Genomic DNA, 16647 nt, shown 5'->3' on the forward strand with positions numbered 1-16647 from the left:
TGGAATAACAATTTCCTTGATTTTATGTGGCCTCTCAAAGCAGTCTCAAGTTCTCACTGAAGATTTTTTTTCAGTGGTTTTCCTTGTAGGTAAACTCTTGTGAAGTCCTTAATATCAGTCTTTTCTGGTGATATTTGTATGGTTTATTTAAAGTGGCATTTCTATGAATTATGAGAAATACTGTGATCCCCGTAAGACAAATAAGGAGATGGCAAGGACAGATACCATTGAAGACCTGTCATAATTTAATAACCACTCATCTCTACCTATTTCTCTACATAGTCAAGGCTTATTCTGTGCCCACACCATGTGCAATTCTACTGGCTTCAATGTGGTTTCAGTGGGTTTAAGTGAGCGCAGAATTTGGCCTTTACTTTGTGGTTTATCGTTATTTCAATGTACATAAATATAAGGTCACTTCAGTTTTAAAATCAAATCTGCTTACAAACATCCTTAGATTGGGTAGAAAAATCAGCTTTGTGGGACTCAATCAGGTCACAGGGATTGGAAGGTAAAAAATTTAAAGCACAATGGAAAGTGACTGAAAGTATATTCATAAACTGTTTTAGAAAATGTTTCCGATGTTCTCTTTAATTCTTGAATAATCTATTGCTACTTTCTATCACTATTTTCTTCTTCTAAATATTTTCCTGCATCTTAAAAAATTAACAAAGAATGATTTATATGTGGATATTCAAATAGTATATAAAAATACAGCTGGTTGATCTAATATTATCTTTCCCAAAATAATGTTTTAATTTTTTTCCATACATATAAATTCAAGGCATATCTCAATATAAACAATAACTCTCTATATTCAATCTATAGTAACTGTTTGTCTCTGGTTTGTTCTCTTCATCAAGTCAACTGCTACTCAACAGTCATTATTAAGCTGCCTCTGCAGCTAATCCTAATATTAGTTAGTAGCCAGCAGGCAGATTAAGACTCCTGTATATTAACTGCTGAAGTGCCCTAGAAATTGAACAAAAAGCCATCAAGATATAAAGATATACCTTTATAAAAGCAATAGGAATCTTACTGAAGTTTATATTTTGTAATTTATCTCCTTTATTATTGTTAATAATAATATCTATATAGCACTTGTTATTAGTAGCTCTCAAAACATTTTACATCATTATTCCCATTTTACACATGGGGAAACCAAGGCACAGAGAAGTAAAGTTACTTACCCATGGTGACCCAGCTAGCCACTAGGCCACATTGCCTCTGCTGCACATACCTACTTCATTTTTTACCGTGTCTTCCCTATGTAAAATTAAAGCAAAAAGCCATTTATTATATATTTAATATGTACAGGCCTTGTGCGAAAGGGTAGATACACACAGTACAATACGTAGTCTCAATAAAAATAAATTTTTAAGACAAATTGCTTCAATCAGTTTGCTTATTCTGAGGAACAGTGGGAATATACTGTCACTAATATCAATCCATCTCTTCCTTTATCCATGTCTTCATGCTGCTCAAAACGAAAATGAACATTTCTTGAGGTGCTTGTTCATATTAGAAAAGGGATTTTTTGTTGTTGTTTCTTTCTTTCTTTCACACTTAAGAAATTTACTGTGATAATGATCATAAAAATAATGTTCTTTCCAATGATTTAAGACAAAATTCTCTTCTCAGATCTACGCAGTAGTACTCAACATGGATATTTTGCTCTCTCTATAGGTGTAGAACTCCCATTAATTGAATGGAATACGAATATCTCTCACATGGAGAAGAATACATACTTGTACCACATAACCTATGCACTACATCAAAGTTATCTTACCCCCTCTGTTTGATGCTAAATTAGGATGTTTGCATTTACACAGAAAATAACACATCAGCATAGGACCTAATATTGCAAAATTATGGTAACTGCATATTACATTTATTATAATATTTTATATTATATTTATTATATTATTTCACTTGCAATTCTTCACAGGGTGATGGAGGACAACTAGGATTACCTGAGGCTGCTGGACAAAAAGGACAAAAGGGAGAAATTGTAAGCATCTGAGACATAATGGCATGAGGAATTGCAAAATACCAACCGGCTTGTCACTCCTAAGTTTACCTGTAGTCTCATTCATCTGGTTTGTTGCAGTCTCCTTCATAGGAGGAGCAGATTGCACACTTGATCAGGCCTTTGGTCGCTGGCCAGTGAGAGAAAGGAAGAAGATTAAAAAATAACATATTTAAATACTTGTGTAATATTATACTGGAGAAAAATTCCTTAGTGACCACGGGAGGTGCTCATCTCATGCCCTGAAACTAGAGACATAATTACTCGTTTAATCACCTTAGCTTGCATGCCACCAGCTGTTTAACCAGTCATGTATGTATCCACTCCTTTGTTCAATCCAGCCTTAGTAATTGTCCCAACAAACTCTTATGGAAGTGAATTACACAGGTTGACTATTTTATTCAATTAGTTCTAGACTTATACCTCTTTAATGTAGCTGAATTTTCATTCTTGCAGTGAAAAATCAGTTGTACCATTTGAAAGGACACTCATCTCCAGTATGTCTAATCTGCAGGAAAGTGCTGTGAATGCTATGGTACACCAGTCCCGTAGATGTTTGGTAGTGATTTGGGTATACTATATGCTCAGAGGCAAGTGCTGTAGGCACTCCAAGCATTCGGCCTTTCAGGCTCTAGCTCTTGGGGGGTTCCCACAAATAGAACTGGGTGACTTTTTCAGACAAATAGTTTATTCACTGGAAAATGCAGTTTTGATCACCCACATTTATTTGAAATTTGACACAAAGTAGCCAAATAAAAATTTGGGAGGTAGGTGGGATGGAACTTAGATACCATTCACAAAACAGGTTTGTGTGTTTGCATGTTGCAACTTCTAACCCACAGCTTAGGGCACTCACTCAGAATGCGGGGGACCTGGGTTCAATTCCCCTTTTGCTGGATAGAGGATTTGAACTTTGGTTTCCTACATTGTAGATTGGGCTATGGCCACTGGGCTATGGGACCTTCTGGAGTGGGTTTCTCTCAATCTCTCCTGGTCAAGCTGTTCTGCTGTGTATAAATAGTCAGTGGAGCAGGGACATGAACTTGGTTATCTATCTCCTAGATGAGTGCCTTGACAGCTAGGGTCATTGTCATTTTCTCTTGCAGATGCAATGACTATTCAAGTATTTTATACAAAGTGGAGCAGCTTCAATGGGAGAGACTGAGAAAGAGCTGCCCAAGATTATGCTATAGGACGGGTTAGGGCACTCTCTTGTAGTGTGGGAGACCCAACTTGATGTCCCTGTGCCAAAGATGTTTTAATTACTTACACACAGTGGACCTGCTTGAATACAAGAGATTGAGAAAAACACACATCAGAATATTCCCATAGTCCAATAGCTAAGGTATGTTTCTATAATGTGAAAGACCCAAATTCAAATCCCTTCTCCACAGAGGGGAGAATTACACTTGAGTCTCCCAGTTCCCTAGCTAGTGTGCTAAAAGTTATAACATGGGGGGCACCACCATCTTCTCCTTCACTTTCTTTGCTTTTACATTAAAAAAGGTCTGGAAACTAAATGATTAGTTAAAAAAAATAATTTGTTCGCCCAAACCTGGTTTTTCACCTACTTGTTTAATTCGACACAATTTTTCAGAATATTCTGAGAATATTAAGATCAAACTGACTTTTTTAACCGCCAGTGAACTGAAAAATCAGTTATTTGCCCACCTCTACCCAAACACACTTATACAGCATGATGAATAAGAAAGAATTGCATTATGAGAGCTGCCAGAAATAAATACTGCATTTTCCCTGGGCATCTAGGTTTTAATGGTTCCAAATTAAAAGAGAGAAATTTAATACACAACAGTTCTTACTCCAACCCCTAAGGGTAGTTTTATAAAGTGGTATGAAGGTCAGCAACCTCAGGTCCAGTGCCAAGGATACTCCCTGCAGGAGTCAGTTATGCACTGGCCTGGAGATCCCACAGTCAGAATTATGTTTCTTTGTCTGTCATCTTCAGACCCATGCATGTGGCCCAGCTGTTTGCAGGCTGCTTCTAAGTATCTGCCTGTCACAGCTAGCCATGGACAGGATTCTTCCCAGCCTGGCTCACAGCCTTTCCAAGCTATCTGACCTTCCCTCCACAACCAGTATTAGGCTGCTGCCTCCAGCCTGCTAATGCAGTCATCCTGCAACCTCTTGTTCTCTCCTGAACTAGGTCTTCTCTGACTTCTAGCAGTGCTTCACTTTACTCTACTGGAGGGATTATGGAGCCCTCTACTTGCTGGATGTTGAATTTGAGGTTAACACAGTGCTCAGTAATGAGCCAGTAGGTTCATTACAATATTTTTAATCTCCACTGTTTTGAAATGCAGTATATCCAACCCAAGTGTTCAAAAATCACGAGTCAATCCCCCTCCTAAATAATGAGATTTTGTTTTAAGAGATGATCTTATGTTTTTGGCCTTTTGATTTTTGAACACTCCCCAGTCTTCGACAATTTCAGTGTTGGCACTGTTCTCAAATGTATAAAGTAAGCTGCTGCAGAAGGTCTCACTGGGGGACCCATATGAGATCAAATTACAAAGATTTTTATAAAGCGCTGCATGATTGTGCGGATCATCCAGTTTCTCCCCATGCCACCAAAGTCTAATTAATTCTGTGCCTCCATAGCCCCACATCTGCCCGTCACCCAGCAATTAATTATACATTCCCCTGCAACTCTCACAGCATTTCTGGCCCGCAACCCCACCTCTGCTCTTGCAGCTTCAGTGGTTCTTCACCCAGTTTCTCAGATCTGGTGGGGGGAGGCTACAGGGGGTTTCTCTTTGTCTTCGCAGGCCTGAGTGTGGGAATTAGTTCCAGGGTTTATTCGGGCCCTCTTCCCAGGTCTGGTGTTGTAGGGAGTGCGAAGGAGCACCCAGGGGAGATTACCCATTTTTAACAGGCGGGCGGAGGAGGAAACTTGCTGGGCTCTTTTTTTTCCCCTTCCTCTCTATGAAATGTCAGCTGGTCCCTCTCTACTTCACCTACCAAAAAACTCAGCTCTTAAGGGTGGGGAGACAGCTCTGCCCGGTTCCTGCAGAAGCACTGATTGGCTTCTCTCGAGGAGGCAGGGAAGTGGGGAATACAACCTGTCAGAGGATTTTCCCATCCAGTAGGGCTGAAATTCTCATATCATCTTAAGACCTGTTCAGGCAGGGGCCAAAATTGTGTGACTTGCGATGAAATTATGACAGTTTGTACTGTTGTAATGCTCTTTTAGAACTCTGAAAATATTATGTCTTCTTTTGTTCATTTCCTCCATTTTTTAGGTCTGAATTGGGCAGGGAAAAATATTTTTTCTGTGTTTTTAGGAGAGCAAAAGGAAATGTGCATAGTGTTTGGAATATGTGCATACATAATATTGTCTATTGAACCAGAAAGAGGAGCTCAAAAATATATTTGGTAGCACTAGCAAATAGTGGGTATTTTAAAAAATTCTCTTTAATAAAGTGACAGGGATGGTTAACCAAAAGTATTTAAAAGATGCAGGTCATTCCCAAGCAGTTTATAACAAATTAAGTGGTCAAATGTTGGGTTTAAACATTTTGACAGGAAGCATCTGTGTATTTTAAATAATGGAATATATATTTGCCAATTTGCTGTACTGTTGGTCTACGGAGAAAAGAGAGAAGACACACTAGATATATCATAGTGTTGCCAAGTGTTTGATTTTGAGTAGCTCTCCAGCAGAAGACAATAATTTAAATTCAGTTGGAGCTGGTTAAATCACACATTTCGGTTATGATGATTAACAAGATTTCATGCTACATTCAGTGCAAGGAGCAGCTGGAAGGGGAAGATTCTTTCCGTTTGTCAGAATAAAAAAGGACAAAGATTGTCAATAGTTTTTTATTTTTTTAAAAGGGTCAGCAAGGAGAAATGGGCTTGACCGGTGCAAAAGGTGAAATAATAATAATAATAAATAATGATTATAAATAATAATAATAAATAATAATTCCTAACTCATATTCTTAGATGTGATGGCCAAGTGTGGTTTATTTTTTTGGGCCAAATCCTTGAAAACAGAGTAAAGGGCAAGTAGAAGAATGATGGGAACAGAAAAATATGCTCCAATGGTAGACTTTGGGCCCAGCATCCTCACAACCTACATTTTGTTTTCTGGCCTGGATGTCTCTGCAGGGTGGTCATGGCTGTTGGGCATGAGAGTGACTAATGGACAGGGCCACCTGCAGTGCAGCAAAGCTGGGTTTAACTCTGGTGTGTTGAAGCTGTGTCCCAACTGCATACTTAAATCCCATCCAACTTAAAGTTAAGTATGTGCTTAAGTAAATTGCTGAATAGGGATGAGCTGCTGAATGAGTGCTCCAGTCACTGCTGAGTTTTTCATATACTCGTTGTATGTAGCCCTGGATACTGCTGATCTGTGTTGTGCGGAGTCCTCTGAATGCTTTCTCTGCTGCATTGCTTACCATCATAGTGACATTGCAACATTTATGGTCTTTTGGGGCTTTCCTTTGTGATGGTGATGGGTGAAGATAGAGTCTATAATTTAGAGATGGTCAGACCTGCTAGCATAAAATAAGACAAAAGCTGCGGCCAAAAAAGCCCCATATGAAATTAATCTTCTTTACACTTTGAAAAAGGTTAGTCCATTTTTTGCTTTGCCTCTTTATTTTTTGTGTGCTTCTCTGCTTCCTGATTTCAAGATGCATGGATTTCCAAAACACCACAGACTTAGGCACAACCAGGAGGTACCTAAAGCCTCAAAAGAAAGCAAGTATCTCAAACAATGAAATATTGATTGCTGATTAAAATAACAATATTTTTTTACTTTCTCTTAAATTAGGAACGTAAGAATGGCCATAGTTGGTCAGATCAGTGGTCTATCTAACTCAATATCCAGTCTTCTGACAGTGGCCAATGCCAGATGCTTCAAACAAAACAGGGAAATTATTGAGTGATCCATCCCCTGTCATCCAGTCCCAACTTCTGGCAGTTAGTGGTTAGGGACACCCAGAACATGGGGTGCATCCTTGACTATTTTGACTAATAGCCATTGATGGACCTATCCTCCTGGAACTTACCTAATTCTTTTTTTAACCCAGTTACACTTTTGACCTTCGTAACATCCCCTAGCAACAAGTTCCACAAGTTGATGGTGTGTTGTGTGAAGAAGTACCATCTTCAATACCTAGATGAAAAAAAATAGCATTCTTAGCATGATCAAAGTTTAGAAAAAGACTTTGCTAGTTAATCATCTTTTAGTTTTAGTTGAAGCTTTCCAACAGCAGATTCAGCTGAACAATTTTTCATGACTGGTGAAAAGATGTAAACTGCATTTTTCTAGAAATAGCAAAAAAGTTCAGTCATGCTTCCATTGAATCAATAGGAGTTTTGCTAGTGATTTAAATTGAAGTAATGTCAGGCCGCAGAATGTTAGAGGATCAACTAGTTCTTGTTAAAACCTTGTACTGTAAATTATCTTCATACAAATCTAGTTTAGGCTGTTAATTTGAAAGAATCATGGTTCTGTGTATTAAAAGTCATTTGCTTTTGAGAATTTAACTCTAATTTTAAACTAATTCAGTCATCACTTTGTGTTATCTGTTTCTGATCCTGTGTCAGACCCAGGACATAGGCAGACAGGCCTGCTGGTTAGTACAAGGCAAGTAGCTAGGTCCCCATGCCACCCAGGGTTCAGAACCAGGAGGTTAGGAACAGAGAGACTGATACCAGGAATCAGCCTGAGTCAGGAAACCAGGGCAGGGTCAGGAGAAGAGATGGAGATCCAGAACCAGGAATCAGGCCAAGTCAGGAAATCAGAAAGTCAAGAGCAGGTTGTACAGGGTAAGCAGTCCAAAGCAGAATAAAGCCCAGTTGAACTGACAACTTTCTGCTCCTCCACCTGCCTTCAGCAGGGGGAGCAGGCGAACCAGGAGCTCTGTTGTCCCAGGAGTGGAGCCATCTATCTGAGTTGGGCTTCAAGGAGTCCCAGTTCTAGCTGATGCTAGTAAGTCAGCAGGTGGAAAGTTGGAGCATGATGATGTGTGGACCCAGGTTTGAAAGCTTTATGGTCATGATTACATGTATTATATAATATGTGACCCAGACATAAACGAAACAAACTTGGGTAGAATCCCATTTTATTATCTGTCCACATTCTTTATCATTAATGTAATCTTTAAATGGGCTTTCATAGTTTATATATTTTATAAAGTTGTTTGTATGTATTGAATACATATAACTGTTACTTTGTTTTCTATATGTTTTGAAGAGTTGTTTTCCAAAAACAGACATACAAACTATTTATCATTTAAAATTACCAAGTAAGTATTAATATTTACTATATACTATCACAGGGAGAGTCTTCTGAAAAAGGAGAAAAGGGGGATCCAGTAAGTACAGCTAAAGCTTTGAGTTAATGTTTATGCTTAGATCTGATTGTCTCACCATATTTGCTGTGACACTCTATAGCTCTGGCAGCGCCCTGTAACCCCTATATTCCTCATCTATAAATAATTGTGATATTGCATATAAAGCATCCCATGTGAGGTATTAGGTGAAAGGTTATGCTCTACTAAAACCCATTGTTCCATCTAAACATGTGTATCATTAATGCATATAAAATTATAAGAATTGTGTTGTATAGTTTTCACTAAAATATGCTGTGGGTTTGGGAAACACCCAGAAACTAGCTCTCCAGAGACAATGAGAAAAGAGGTAACCAATGCCCAGGTGGGTGCTTTACGGACATCACCAGCCATTGTCCAGCAGAGGAGTTACAGTTCAATGACTCACTCACAGGAGGCACACCGGGGTATTGCTTCACCTTGTGACTCAGCAGTGCCCACCAGACATGCTTGGACTTGTGTTCTCCAAGCACATGGACTGAGGGTATAAAACGAAACACAGTGGCCCCACTGCTTTGCCTTTCCCCTGCCCCCACCTATGCAGCAAGCAACAAGGACACTCAGAAGACTGAAGACTCCAACACAGGGGAGTGGCATAGGTTTGAAGGGTGAATCCTGTGTACTATGAACTGCAATATCCAGTGGGTTGAGAGAAACTGCTTAATCTAGATGTTGCCCAGTCTAATAGGATTGAGAGTTTAGAGTGAGTGCTTATATTTTCTTTTCTTTTGGTAACTACTATGACTCTTTGCCTATCACTTATAATCACTTTAAATCTATCTTTTGTAGTCAATAAGTTTAACTGTTTATCTTTATCAGTGAATTTGCCCAAAGTGTTTGGTAAATCTGCTCAGGTTTACAAAGGCTGGTGTATATCCCTTTCCATTGACGAAGTAGTGAACCAATTAATAAATTTGTACTGCTCATTGTTAGCAGTGCAAAATGGTATATTCCTGAGGTACAGTGCTGGGAGCTGGGGGGATTTGGCTGGTGCCTTTCTCTCTCTGATTCATGAGTGGCTCTGGGAGCATTCATGCAATCTAGCTGGGTGTGGGGCTCCACGTGTAGTTGTGTTGAGTGATAACAGCACCTGCAAGGGTTTGCTGCTTGTCACTAGCAAGTGTGACAGGGTCAGGCCAGATGGCTACAGGAGAGTAATAGAAGGCAGATATATTAGCCCCAGGTGAAGTAGGTCCCTTTTCCCTGGGTAAGGTAACAGGGAAGTTTCCAGAACAATCAGGAACCTTCTGGAGACAATTAAGACAGACAGGCTGATTAGAACACCTGCAGCCAATCAAGAAGCTGCTAGAATCAATTAAGGCAGGCTAATCAGGGCACCTTGGTTTAAAAAGGAGCTCACTTCAGTTTGTGGTGCGTGTGTAAGGAGCTGGGATCAAGAGGCGCTAGGAGCAGAGAGTGAGAACGCGTACTGTTGGAGGACTGAGGAGTACAAGCATTATCAGACACCAGGAGGAAGGTCCTATGGTAAGGATAAAGAAAGTGTTGGAAGTAGCCCAGGGAGTTGTAGCTGTTGCACAGCTGTTCCAGGAGGCACTCTAGACAGCTGCATTGCACAGGGCCCTGGGCTGGAACCCGGAGTAGACGGTGGTCCCGGGTTCCCCCCAAACCTCCTAACTCCTGGTCAGACACAGGAGGAGTTGACCTGGACTGTGAGTTCACGAAAACGGCCAAACTGAGGGCTGCTGTGAAGCTCCAAGGTGAGCAAATCTGCCAATAAGCACAAGACCCCCCAAGGTAAAGGAGGAACTTTGTCACACAAGGCATTGTGAGAGACAGCCCAGGCTGGAGAGTTAGGGGGGCGTTGCAGTCCCACAGTTCCAGGCTCCACCTTGGGAATCCTGTCACATTTGCATTCTGTGATTTTTTGTGTGCATTTTAATAGGTTTCATGCCAAATATTCTGAAACTTGACTATAAAAATAGCATCATGGGGTTCCATGTTTATTGCTTCTTGACTATTGGCATACCAAATTCACTCAGTTGACAAGTAAAAAGTCAACGTTTCCATCTGCCAGCTCTTCAAACTCAGAGAGAGCCTTGGGCACAAAGGAACCTTTCCCTTTCTTGTACATCTGCATGGGGGCAGCTAGAATCTCAGTGCTTGCAGTCCTTGGGCTAAATTTGTCCTTGGCCTCTCTCTGATTTCTGTGAAGCTATTCTGGGATGAATTTTTGGCACTTTAAATACAAAGTGCAGAGTCACCACAGAGTAGGCCTTGGCACTGTAAATCCCAAGAAAGGTCTGGCTGAGCTGAGATGGAAGTAGCTGAGCCTAAGCATCTCAACAGCGGCCTTAATCTGCTCATATTGAAGTCAATAAGATATTGGCTGTAGAGATTAAAGGTAGCAAGATCAAGCATACTATCCCTCAGAGTTCTAACTATTACACTAGCAAATGCACTAGTCATCTTAGTGAGAAACTGCAGCTATTTCATTAACTCTGCAATTAACACTGAACATCAAGCATAGTACATAAAATATGTAACCTCCTTTATTAAAAACCCATTAATCTTTTTGGGAATCTCTAAAAATCTTTATTTGCCAGCAATTTTTCTTATAGCCATATTTTTATACATCACTTTTTTATTACTAAAGAAGTTTTCAAGAAATCAGAATCCTTATTCTTTAAGATTTCATCTACTCCTGCTTTGTATGTCTTACAGTAAATCATAATCCTCTCTTTGTGGTATGACAGATATTCGTCACATTGCTTCATGCACTGCAGGAAGGGGGTTCACATACTATGGTGATGAATGCTGTATAAGAACCTATGTAGAATGGGATATACTGTAAAAATGCATAGCTTTGGAAAGGCATATGATATTACAAACAGGGTAATGACTTTAAGTGAGGAATAAGCCCCAGGAACAGAGTTCTTAAGCAAATATTTTGTTTTCATGCAAATATCCTTAGGAATAAAACAGAAGAATAGAAATCACCATACCCGAAACGGCAAATAGAATTTTTCAAAAGGCAATCCTTTTCAAAGTTTTCCAAATACAACTCTTTAAAGAATAACCAGATTTTCATTGTTTGATAAATTGTGTTAACTAACTTAATAAGACAACGTTTCTGTGTGTAGTAACTTCAACACAGTCAATCTTACTCTAAATTTCAACTTATTGTGATCATATCTGTTATTTTCAGGGGGAAATTGGAATGAAAGGATCACAAGGAATTAAGGTATTTTTCTGATTGGTATACACAATATCTCTTTTGTACACAGCTGTCTCTTGTGGATATAACTTTAAATTATTTAAGAAAAATTATGCATTTTAGGGTGAAATAGGAGATTGTGGTCCTCCTGGACTCACTGGAAATCCAGGATCAGAGGTATTTTAAAGTATTTATTATAAAATTGAAAGTAGCATGTGATGGCTTCTTATTATGACATTGTGTAAAAGGACTTTGGGTGCTGTTTCATTCACTTTATATAGTATGGCCCAATTTTTTTAGTGTGTGTACTTGAGTTGCATGCCCAAAGTTCTTGTGTACATACAAGTTGGGGTTATATACACACACATCCCTGAATTTTGTGGCCAGCATGGGGAATTTGTGTTCAAAGAACATGTGTATGCAAAAGTCTGAATGCACTTTTTGGGAATTACATTTTTTGAAATATGGCCTCCATAACCAAAAAGAGGATATTCTGATGCTAATATTTATGCAGGTGTGTCAATTTTATTCTGTGGAGGGAGCTAAATTACAAATTAATTATGGTTAGGTGCAGGTGGTACAATATATGCTACCCACAATATATAGCAGGGTTGATGTCAGTCGGAGACTTACACAAGATTGAAGGCAGAATGTAGCTATTTTACTTTTAGTTAGTAATGTTCTGGTTGATTTCAGCATCACTCACTGGGGAAGAATGATGCAAGGAACCTTTAGGACCACTGCTATTTCTATCCCTTGTCTGTCTATTTATGTGTGCAATTACACATTTTGTTTTGTGGATATCACCAGTACAGACTAATGAGTGAATCCTCCTCATCTGTCAGCCAGCCAGATGGTAGCCAGAGTGGATGCAACACTATCAGTCTCAATTCCTCTTCCTCACAGAGTGCAGGCAGACTTCTCTCGTTGTTCTCTTTCCTCGCTAGAAATAGCTTTTGCCTCTTAGCTGAGGAACCATCTCTCCTCCAGGCCTCAGCTGAGCTCTGTAATCACGTAGAATAGGAGGTACAATGGAGTCTTCCTCTCAAAGCCAAAAATACCTCTCCTGTGCCTTTCCTCTGCAGCCTTTGGCAATGGGCCCATTCTGTCCATCCTTCCCACCTCACTTAAGAACCATGCAGACTGCTCATGCAGAGGCACCACACTCCAGCCCGATCAGGTACAGAAGTGGTTCTGAATCTGGTGCCATCCTCAGCTTCAGACACTCATAGCCTGAATGACTTGGGTCTTTTCTGTTTCCTGCCTCTTCTGATTCTATGCCCATCCTTCCCCAAAAGGTCTTTTCAGACTCTATTATGTGAACTCTGATTTCCACAGCCTCTGGTTGCTCCACTCAAACATGAATTTAGTCATAATTTCCCACTCTAAGACGTTAGACCTCAGGAGGCCAGTGTGTTCCTTCATGAATCCCTGGAAAGAAGCTATGAAAATAATCTTTTAAACTGGGAACATCCAAATCACTACCACTTTCTATGCCTCTTGCACTCCTGTGGCTCTTGGAGACCCAGGGGATCAATACTGGTGATTCTAAGCTGCCATTCCTGGTAAACAGGAACCTCTCACATTGCCCTATCAAATATTCTCAATGTGGCTCAAGATTCTGTCCACTTGCAGGCCAATCTTTTTGGCACTTCTGAATCTGGTCATGGGGTGATGATATCTTCAAGTTTTGTCTCCTTTCCCTTAATCTTTAAGGGTCCCCATCTGATTGAGAATTTAGTGGACTCTGCATTGAAGGAGGTTTTGGAGAAAACAACCTTCTTCTCAACTCCTGCTTCTCAGCTAGGGAAACACAAACCCCCATCTTCCTCCTTTTCCTCAGGGAAAGGCCCAGTTGGCCCAGCTTCTTGTGGGGAAATCTTCAGTGAAATAGAAACCTAAGAACAAACCTCAGCATTCCTTTCACAAGCAGGAATCTAGATCCAAAGCTTTGTCCAGAGAAAAACCACTGGAGCCATTTCTGACTATTCCTGTCCCTCAAATCAGACAGAAGAATCTGTGTTCCTTCACTACTGAAACAGGATTGCCTCAGACTCTTGGGTAATAAGTCCTTAAATCCCCTCCTCCCCCCGATCTTCAATCACATTTCTCCTTCTCTCTTTTGCCCCACAATCCTCAGAAAAGGGAAATGTTCTGTAAACTGTTGGTTAACTCCACTTGGTAGAGGCCATATACCTGGCTTCCTTTGGTCTGGGATCAGCCCCCAGGACCTTACCAAAACAATGGTCACCATCTCAGCTGCCTTTAGAAAGATCTGCATGATTCATCACCTGGCTGGCTGATCTGGATTTCACTGATGTAGGAAACCCCTGCAGCAACCCAAGGACACTGTTCGGTCTATTTTCAGAATAGCAGCTTTGTTAGCCTGTATCCACAAAAAGAACAGGAGTACTTGTGACACCTTAGAGACTAACAAATTTATTTGAGCATAAGCTTTCATGGGCTAAAACCCACCACATCGGATGCATTCAGTGGAAAATACAGTAGGAAAATTTTATGTACACAGAGAACATGAATGAATCAATGAGTGTTACCATATGGCTCTTATTATCATGGTATAGGAGTGCCCCAAAGGGGGTGAGAGAACCTGGATTTGTGCAGGAAATGGCCCAACTTTATTATCATGCACATTGTGTAAAGAGTTGTCACTTTGGATGGGCTATCACCAGCAGGAGAGTGAATTTGTGGGGTGGGGGTGGAGGGTGAGAAAACCTGGATTTGTGCTGGAAATGGCCCACCTGATGATCACTTTAGATAAGCTATTACCAGCTGGACAGTGGGGTGGGAGGAGGTATTTTTTCATATTCTCTGTGTGTATATAAAGTCTGCTACAGTTTCCACGGCATGCATCCGATGAAGTGAGCTGTAGCTCACGAAAGCTCATGCTCAAATAAATTGGTTAGTCTCTAAGGTGCCACAAGTACTCCTTTTCTTTTTTCCAAATTTTTAATGTATTTATCCACACAAAACTTCTATGAGATAGGGAAATACTATTAACTCCATTTTACAGATGGGAAACTGAAGCACAGAGAGACAAGCTGATTTACCCAAGATCACACAGGAAGTCTATTGCAGAACAGGGACTTGAACCTGGGTCTCCTGAGTAGTAGCTACTGCTGTAATAGCTAGGGCCCCCTTCCTCTCACCCTTCTTCAGTGACTTTGGACAGGTGATATAATTAAAAAAGAAAATCTCCAGTTCATTCCCAGATGCATATACATCTTGTAGAAATTATAAGCATGATAAACAGATAGAGCATTACTTCCTTCAACAGAATCCTCAAGCAAGAAGCCTTGATTCATTGTTTTCCAGTTCAATGCCTTAGAGTCCATCCAGTCACACGTGGCCTTGTTGGAGTCCTATAGTCCCATGGGCAGGATTCTTTTTTCAACTTTTTCAGCAGCAGCTGTTATCCTCTTCCTATGGACACGCTGGGCCAGATCCTTAGCTGGTGTAAAATGTCATAGCTCCATTGACTTCAACAGTGCTACAATGATTTACACAATTGATGGTCTGGCCCATAAAGCAGACCCCCTATGTGGGCATATTTTGAGAAATTAGCTCATTAATATGGAAACTTCTAATATATTTCATTGGGTAGCATAACAATGCAAATTCTATTGGGGCATTGGAGAATGAACTACAGTAACTTGTGTAACACCGACAGATCCTGTTTGTCAACGGGCAGGATCAAACCTGGGACCTTTGTGCATGAGCCTCTACTGCATGAGCTAAAAGCCATATTGCTATTAGCTAAAACTGGAGCAGACTCATTAATCTCTAAGTGGTCTTGGTGCCACTAGAGGGGACAGAGCACCACACCAGAAGGTGTGTGGGTTACAGTTGCTCCCTAATCCAGGTAGAAAATAATTCTTAGCAGCTCTTTTGTTAATGTCCTTATGGAGGATAGAGTGCTTTATTCTCTAGTATAATATAACTGAAAATATATTGATTTTTAACTCAAATTAATACATATATATATATATACACACACTGTAGGGACTGCAAGGTCCTCCAGGACCCATTGGACCCAGAGGACATCCAGGAGAAGTCGTAAGTATTGTGTAATTTTTTGCAGTCAGTAAAATCTGTTGAGGTGAAATATTAGACAATGAAACAGTGCCATAGGAACTATCATTCTGTGGTCTTTTTATGGGGGATCATAGAATCATAGAATAACAGAGTTGGAAGGGACCTCTGGAGGCCATCTAGTCCAACCCCCTGCCCAGAGCAGGACCAATCCCAACTAAATCATCCCAGCCAGGGCTTTGTCAAGCCTGACCTTAAAAACTTCTAAGGAAGGAGATTCTACCACCTCCCTAGGTAACGCATTCCAGTGTTTCACCACCCTCCTAGTGAAAAAGTTTTTCCTAATATCCAACCTAAACCTCCCCCGCTGCAACTTGAGACCATTACTCCTTGTCCTGTCATCTGCTATCACTGAGAATAATCTAGATCCATCCTCTTTGGATCCACCTTTCAGGTAGTTAAAAGCAGCTATCAAATCCCCCCTCATTCTTCTCTTCCATAGACTAAACAATCCCAGTTCCCTCAGCCTCTCCTCATAAGTCATGTGTTCCAGACCCCTAATCATTTTTGTTGCCCTTCGCTGGACTCTCTCCAATTTCTCCACATCCTTCTTGTAGTGTGGGGCCTGTAGTGTACGGTAACTACTCCAAATAAGTATCTTTTTCACCTTTAATCTCAGATAGCATACTGACCTGAAAGATGCTGTAATCGATGTAAAATGTTGTTTTTTTAATTAACTAGGGTTTACTGGGAGAGCCTGGGATACCAGGAAAACCAGGAATTAAAGGAGAAAAGGTATGCACTAAAATTTGATCAATTTAATTTATGATTTAGAAAATATTAGTAAAATATTATGACCTTAAAGGAGTCTTCCATCTTTCCACATTCATCTATCTAGGTATTTTAAGAATAAATAAAAAAACATGCCTCTTGCCTGAAGAGTTTACCTTCTAATGTGTCAATCTAATTTCAATTTAATAATTGAAAGAATCCCATTGATTTAAAGGGGGTTGGATTAGGCCTGTAGTTGG

The 16647-nt window shown here is 40.2% G+C and overlaps 1 protein-coding gene across 1 annotated transcript in view; it reads left to right on the top strand.

Moving 5' to 3' along the window:
- Positions 1-16647, top strand: part of COL19A1 (collagen type XIX alpha 1 chain) — a 337043-nt gene that overhangs the window by 228235 nt on the left and 92161 nt on the right. Inside the window, exons 18-23 of the mRNA XM_073336362.1 lie at positions 1949-2011; positions 8341-8376; positions 11558-11593; positions 11690-11743; positions 15587-15640; positions 16358-16411. Coding sequence (XP_073192463.1) covers positions 1949-2011; positions 8341-8376; positions 11558-11593; positions 11690-11743; positions 15587-15640; positions 16358-16411 — 297 coding nt within the window. The remainder of the gene's footprint in view (positions 1-1948; positions 2012-8340; positions 8377-11557; positions 11594-11689; positions 11744-15586; positions 15641-16357; positions 16412-16647) is intronic.

Source organism: Lepidochelys kempii, chromosome 3 (genome assembly GCF_965140265.1).
Source record: "Lepidochelys kempii isolate rLepKem1 chromosome 3, rLepKem1.hap2, whole genome shotgun sequence".
Lineage (NCBI taxonomy): Eukaryota > Metazoa > Chordata > Testudines > Cheloniidae > Lepidochelys > Lepidochelys kempii.